This window comes from Momordica charantia (assembly GCF_013281855.1).
Source record: "Momordica charantia cultivar OHB3-1 chromosome 9 unlocalized genomic scaffold, Mcharantia_2.0 BLBB01000009.1, whole genome shotgun sequence".
NCBI classification, from domain to species: Eukaryota; Viridiplantae; Streptophyta; class Magnoliopsida; order Cucurbitales; family Cucurbitaceae; genus Momordica; species Momordica charantia.
The window spans coordinates 21,942,387-21,948,956 of record NW_028275167.1 but is presented as its reverse complement, the minus strand read 5'-3'; the positions used below and the strand labels follow the sequence as shown (position 1 = coordinate 21,948,956).

Sequence of the window (6,570 nt, the reverse complement as noted above, 5' to 3'; positions counted from 1 at the left end):
TCCATATACTTTTAAAAAGCGACCATTTTAGTCTTATTTTCAAAATTGTAACACAAATTCTATACCTAACGAAAACCTTCTAATATAAAGTCATGGTTAACATCTCAAGAAATATATTGAGTACTGTAGTAATATAAAAAAAATGAGATTAAAAATAAAATTTAGAAACAATGATAATTTTTTAAAAGTTATTTTGAGGGTAGAAGGACAAAAATAAACAAAAGTTGAAGCTTATAGAAAACCACAATAACTAAAATGAATGAAAACTAAAATTACAGTAGTATTTTAATCTATTAATAACAAAAGTTTTCAATTCATTCAATACTTTATCGATATTTCCATAAAATCGAGACATCGACTTATTTCTCGTCCTCGGTGGCAGCAACTAAACGACAAATTTTGTTGCACGCGGAGGGCTGCCGGCCTTAGGCGGCGGTGTGAGGATAAAAGAAAGTTAAATTGTAGCAAAATCGGATGGAAGACAACAACTTTAATTTGCTGCATTGCTCTTCACTTATATATATTTGTGTGCCTCTCCCACTCTTCTTCTCAATCTCTCTATTTTGTGTCTCTGTGTGAGTGACAGAGTTTATTGGAGGTAATTTCAATGGCGTCCAAACGAGGCAAGTTCCAAATATTGGCGAGGCCAGTCACAATTTTGGGGCATGTGGTGGCCATGGCGGTGGCAGCTCTCATTCTTGCTTGGATCCTCCATTTTAGAGAAGGGGTTGCTCTCAAATCAGCCAACAAGCTCAAAATTCTAAATGTCAGTCTCGCTCTTCATTTTCTTCTCTCGAGAAAAATATCAATTTTTATCCTAAACTTAGCCACGTGTATTGATGTATTCTTTATATATTTTGATAAGTATTGTAATCTTTATATTTGCCTAAGTGTTTGCCATTTCTACCTTTTGATATTTTTTGTTTCAAAAGTCAATGAAAAAAAGTGTGAGGTAAAAAGTGTTAGGCAGTTGGGGTGGGATTACTTGAAGTATGCGCAAGCTGACTCGAATATTTATAGATATATAAAAAAAGAGTTATTGGAAAAAGGTATTCTCATCGAATTAGAAATATGTATCTAAATGATAGAGTGTGTTAAAATTTATGATGTTTGGTAGAATTGTTTTTTTTTTTAATACATCAACCTGAAGGGTGGTGTGGATTCAAATCCACGACCTCTAAATCGAAAATAGTTGCCTCCACCAATTGAGTTAAGTTTCTATTGCAAGTTTGATAGAGTTATTTAATGGTCAAGTTTGTATATTGATCTAACTTAATTAGTATGAAGCTTTGATTTTATTAAGATGAGTGATGCTTTGAATTTCGGAGTAAAAATTGCTAACATTTATTTAAGTTAGAATCTAATCTCTTCCTCACTGCCATTATATTTTATTGTGAAAGGCTGCGGTTTCTTCTCTAAAGGTTTTGACGAATTTTTTTTTTTTCTTTTGTATCTTCTTTGTTTTTCAGCTGCATGTGGTTTTGATGGTGGTTGGATTCATCTTGTTTGGGGGAGAAGGTATTGGCAAAAGGCATATTTTAATCTAGACTTGTTTTTATCATTAAAATGTGGAAATGAAAACAAAAATTTTAAGTGGCCATTACAAAAATAGCACAAAAAATAGTATTTATATATCTCTCTCTCTCATTATGTTTAAAATTTTACAAAAATGCAATGAACCAATAAAAAGTATCCTTTGTGACCTTTCTTGAAAAAAAAAAGTAATGATATTATTGTAAATACATATTTATTTTTGCCCTTTAGTGTAATTTTCATTAAAAGAAAATTGTTAGAGAGTTGATGGCAAGTAATTACTATTAATTATTTATATCAACATATATGTAAATTAACGATATAAATGAATGATTAACTCACCTTAGTTACTTTTATCACTCAATTAGCTACTAAATTTTATCTTAAAAAATCTATTAAATGAGTATTTTATTAAGATATTTTAAGAAATGTGGTGGATAGTTTAACTAATATGCATAATTAAAAAAAAAAAGAGAATATAATAAACGACCCTATAAAATTTTTTAATTTATAGTTTAAAAGAATTAATTTTTGTCGGTCTTAAAATACCGTTCTACTCTCTATACTCTTTTTTTTTTTTTACTTAGACATTACATTTTGAGAAGTAATTCTTTATATATAAAATAACAAGAGAAAAAAAACGTTATATAAGACCGAATAATCAATATACTTTTTAAGTATCATTTTGGGAAAAAAGAAATCATCAATCAAGAAAGTTGATTAAATGTCCCTTTTTCATTCATGTAATTTAATTACTCTTGTGATATATATATTCATATGTATACAAATGATAAAATTAAACATGGTTTTGGTTTGTTTTCTTGGAGCAGCTATAATGGCATACAAGTCATTGCCAGGAAAAAAATATTACAGAAAATTGGTGCATTTGGTATTGCATATAACAGCACTAGCTTGTGGAATTTTTGGGGTTTGCTTGGCTTTCAAGTTCCACCATGACACTCACCTTTCAGATCTTCTTTCCTTGCATTCTTGGTTTGGTTTGATCACCATTTCCTTGTATGCTCTTCAGGTTTGTCCCTCTCCCTCCCTAAAATTATAGGTCTGATCCCTCGACTTTTTAAAGGTTAGGTTTATTTAGTCCACGTACTTAAAACGATCTTGGTTAAGTTATAAATTTAGTCTTTCCGAGTTTAGGGTGTAGTTTCAATTTGGTCATAGTACTTTTAAAACTTTAGTCTTATTGGTTTGAGATTTGTTTCAATTTGATGCTTATGATTTAAAAGTTTCGTTTTAGTCTCTATGGTTTAGTCAAACTTTATAAATTGTAAAAATGGAAGGATACATGTGGGTGTTTTTTTTAGGTAAAATGCATTTTAGAGACCGATCTGTAAGGTTTAGCAAAATTGTAACAAAATAATCCAAACTATGGGCTGTAGTCCCTATCCGTTTGAGCTTTTTTTCAACTTGTTCCTTATAATTTTAAAAGTTTCATTTTGGTCTCTATGATTTAGTCAAACTTTAACCAATCGTGTCTTTATCATAAACAATGTTTGGAATTTTTTCTTTTACATGACAATGAACTCACGTTAGGGTTTAGGGCTAAGTGGAAATATAAGGATACAAGTGGGTGTTTTTTCAGGGTAAAACACAATTTAGAGATTGATTTGTAAGGTTTAACCAAATTTAAGGATCTATAAATTCAAACTTTTAAAACCATGCGGACCAAAATGAAACAAACCATGGAGGCTATACATGGTTCAAATCTATATAACAAATCTCTAAAGCTTTCAAAATTGTGTCTAAATTTCTAATCGACTCTTGAACTTCACCACGCAATATTATTAAAGTAGAATAATTCGGGTGAAGGGTAATTAAATAATTTTTGTTACAATCTTTGAAAATTATTTGCAGTGGGTATTTGGTTTCTTTGCCTACTTCTTCCCTGGGGCTGAATCAAGGAGGAGAGCAAGCATAATGCCATGGCACATTTACTTTGGAATATTCATCTTCTTGATGGCAATTTGCACTGCAGAATTAGGGTTACTCCAAAGGTTCAATACTCTCATTTTGGGGCACTCCCAAGAGGGCCTTATTGTCAATTTCACTGGCCTCCTCCTCCTTCTATATGCTGCCACTGTTGTCCTCACTGTCATTCTTCCACCCCTTTATTGATATTGCCCTTTTTGGGAAATTTTAATTACATAATTTCATTCATAAGTTTTAGTAGAGTTCTTGTTATTGGTGAATTTGGAACCATATAAGCTAGCTAGTTACAAAACTATATTGTTTTGTGGGATTTGATTCTATATCTTATGTTCGATGTTACAACGATTGTCTTGCTTTTCTTGAATTATAACTTTGGTCTTTCTAAACTTTTAAGATTGCTTACGTCTATTTAGTTTCTATGATTTAAATATTTTACTAGATTTTTAGTACTTTATGTCTAACTATTTAGTCTATATACTTTTAAAAAGTTTCTAATAATTAGTCCTTTCATTTTTTATCTAATAAAGATGATGACTGCATTATATTTGGGAATTACACTTGAAATGATAAACCCACCACGTGATTCCTAAATAATACAACATTAATATGTCAGGTAAGTGTTTAATGAATTAATAAAGAAAAAAACAAAAAAGTACAGAGCGAGTGAGACAAATTAAAAAGTTGAAAGTTTACGAACTTATATGGACTAAATACAAACATAACCCTACAAAATGTAATCACATATTAATGCCCCAACTTGCATAATGTGCATGCGTTTAGGGATGATCATGCACAATAGTTAAGTGAATACATACTAACTTGAGCTCAACTGATTAAGATATATATTATTGATCAAAAGGTCGAGATTTTCGAATACTCATCCCTACACATTATTAAATTTAAAATAAATAAAGAATAATTCGAAAAGTGTTTTTCGAGCTACACTATTGATTTTACATATTTCAAAACCAACACCAACCTATAGTGGAGCATATTTTTTAGTACAAAAAGTGGGTGGAGATTCAAACTTATAATTTTTTAGTCAGTTCAGATACCAATTATCACTTAGTTAAGTTGATGATAGCCCTAATTGAGCATTTGCTTTTCATTGTTGTGGATAGTTTAGGAGGCACTTACGATGTTTGATATCCATGTAGATCCTTACCAACACAACCTAGCATGGACGTTCTCAATGTTAACGAGTAGTTAAGGATACGTTTGGTAACGTTCACATTTCTTATTTTTCATGTCTAATATTATTACGAAATATAAATATTTGACAACTATTTATGTTTCTTATTTCTCATTTTTTAGAAACATTCTAAAAAATTATATAGAATTTTTGGAAACAACAAAAACAGTTTCTTGTTCTCAGTTTAAATTTGTTCCAAAACATAAATAAAAATATTGTTATGTCATTCATGAATCTGTGGGTGTTGGGGGCCCTGCAATTATATTTTTCTTTGTTAAAAATGAGAAACATAAACAAAAACGGGAATGTTACTAAACGAATCCTAAAGTTACTAGGTGAGGCTAGGAAGTCGAATTTGAGGTCAAAAGTGTTACAAATGAGGCTTGTAGCCCAAGTGAAATAGTAGATTTAGTGATGGACCCTAGCTCAACCAAGCTTAGGTGAGACAGAGCGAGTCGTCGTACTTAACTAGTTGAGAAAGTCGTGATTTGATTGCGCGAGATGAGACGTTAATGCCCAAAACCAAATAATGTGTGTTGATATGCCTTTTTATCATACTGAAACTCTACCAAATTTAGATTTTATATATATAGAGATCACTTGAGTTTCAACTAAAATAAGAAGAGAGATGCTGCAGTGAATAGCCACACTTTCTACCACCAGAGATATTGGTTTGTTACTTTTCATAAGTATGTACCGGATATATAAACAGTATTTAGGTGCTTACCGATCAACACCTATCTTTATGTTGACCTTCAACAAAAATATGACAGTTTTTTAGTTTTTCAAATATTTTTCTACCTTTCTCTCTTATACTTGTCATGGCCAACAAAAGATGGCACTCAATTGCCCTCGACCTTGCATCATCAAGTCGACGTTCAATTTACTTTTTCAAGTCAGAACTCTTAGTCGGACTACTGACGAGATCGATTTTTTGTTTGAGATCAAAGAGAAAAAGAGAGGAACCACCGTCGATTTTTTCCTTTTTTTTTTTTTTTTTGACTAAGAAATATGTTGTATGTTGTAATTATTGGGAAGGCAATCCCAGTTTTAGTGTCAACAAACCCAGCCCATACGGCCCAACCACCGCTACGTGTAATTTTGCTTTTAAACCTTCTTTAGTAAAGAAAATTGTTGAATCTCGTCACGCAAGTTTATGAATTAAGGGTGTATTTGGTTCGATCTACAAATTTGTTTTACTGAAAACAAAGAATTCGTTAAGACAAAAAAATTTGTATCTCTTGTTTTTTACTACACATGAAAATGCGTTTGGTTGCAAATTTTTTTTAATTTTTTGATAATTAAAACCAATTTGAGAAATTTTAAGAATATTTGTAATGCCCAGGTCCAGGAATCCGGATTCGGTACCTCTTTATCCCGGCATTCCCCTACGATCTGACCGCGCTATCGCCAAACTTTGAAGTTCTTATGATTGAGCCACCGAAAAAGAAGGTGTACCTTGTTGGTATAGGTAGTAACTATCCATTCTTTTAAGCATTTTTCTTACCATGCTTCCATGGTCTCAAGATCTCTCTCATTCGGATGTGGTATCGGTTCATTCATGTACCCATCCTCTCAAGTCGGGTGTCACATGCCCACCAGCTTCCGCCTCGGTTCGTCCCTGAACCACATCGTACTAGGAGAGGTTCTGCTTTGATACCATTTGTAACGCCCCATGCCCAAGTTTCGAACCAGGATTCGAAATTCGGATTCGGCACCTCTTTGCCCCGACATTTCCCTACGACCTAACTATGCCACCGTCAAATTTTGAGCTACTCTAGAAGAGCATAATTAGTTTTATTTTGAAACTGCTTAAAAAAATGATTCATTTAAAATCTGTTTTTTCAAACATTTGTGAAACTCGCCTTTAAAAATATGGAGTATAGCATGTGAGTTGA

The 6,570-nt window shown here is 32.0% G+C and overlaps 1 protein-coding gene across 1 annotated transcript; it reads left to right on the top strand.

The window, feature by feature from the left end:
• Positions 1–607: 607 nt before the first annotated feature.
• LOC111018308 (putative ascorbate-specific transmembrane electron transporter 1) lies at positions 608–3,666 on the top strand. The gene is made up of 4 exons (XM_022294344.1): positions 608–766; positions 1,470–1,518; positions 2,364–2,563; positions 3,406–3,666. Exons 1-4 carry the CDS (start codon positions 608–610, stop codon positions 3,664–3,666), a joined length of 669 nt encoding a protein of 222 aa, XP_022150036.1.
• The last annotated feature ends 2,904 nt before the right edge of the window (positions 3,667–6,570 follow it).

What these genes read in the sequence shown, in the direction of transcription:
- LOC111018308 (XM_022294344.1), top strand. Translation starts at nt 608, where the DNA reads ATGGCGTCCAAACGAGGCAAGTTCCAAATATTGGCGAGGCCAGTCACA. An exon ending in ACAAGCTCAAAATTCTAAAT is followed by an intron (nt 767 to 1,469) that starts GTCAGTCTCGCT and finishes TTTGTTTTTCAG; the next exon opens with CTGCATGTGGTTTTGATGGT. An exon ending in CATCTTGTTTGGGGGAGAAG is followed by an intron (nt 1,519 to 2,363) that starts GTATTGGCAAAA and finishes TTCTTGGAGCAG; the next exon opens with CTATAATGGCATACAAGTCA.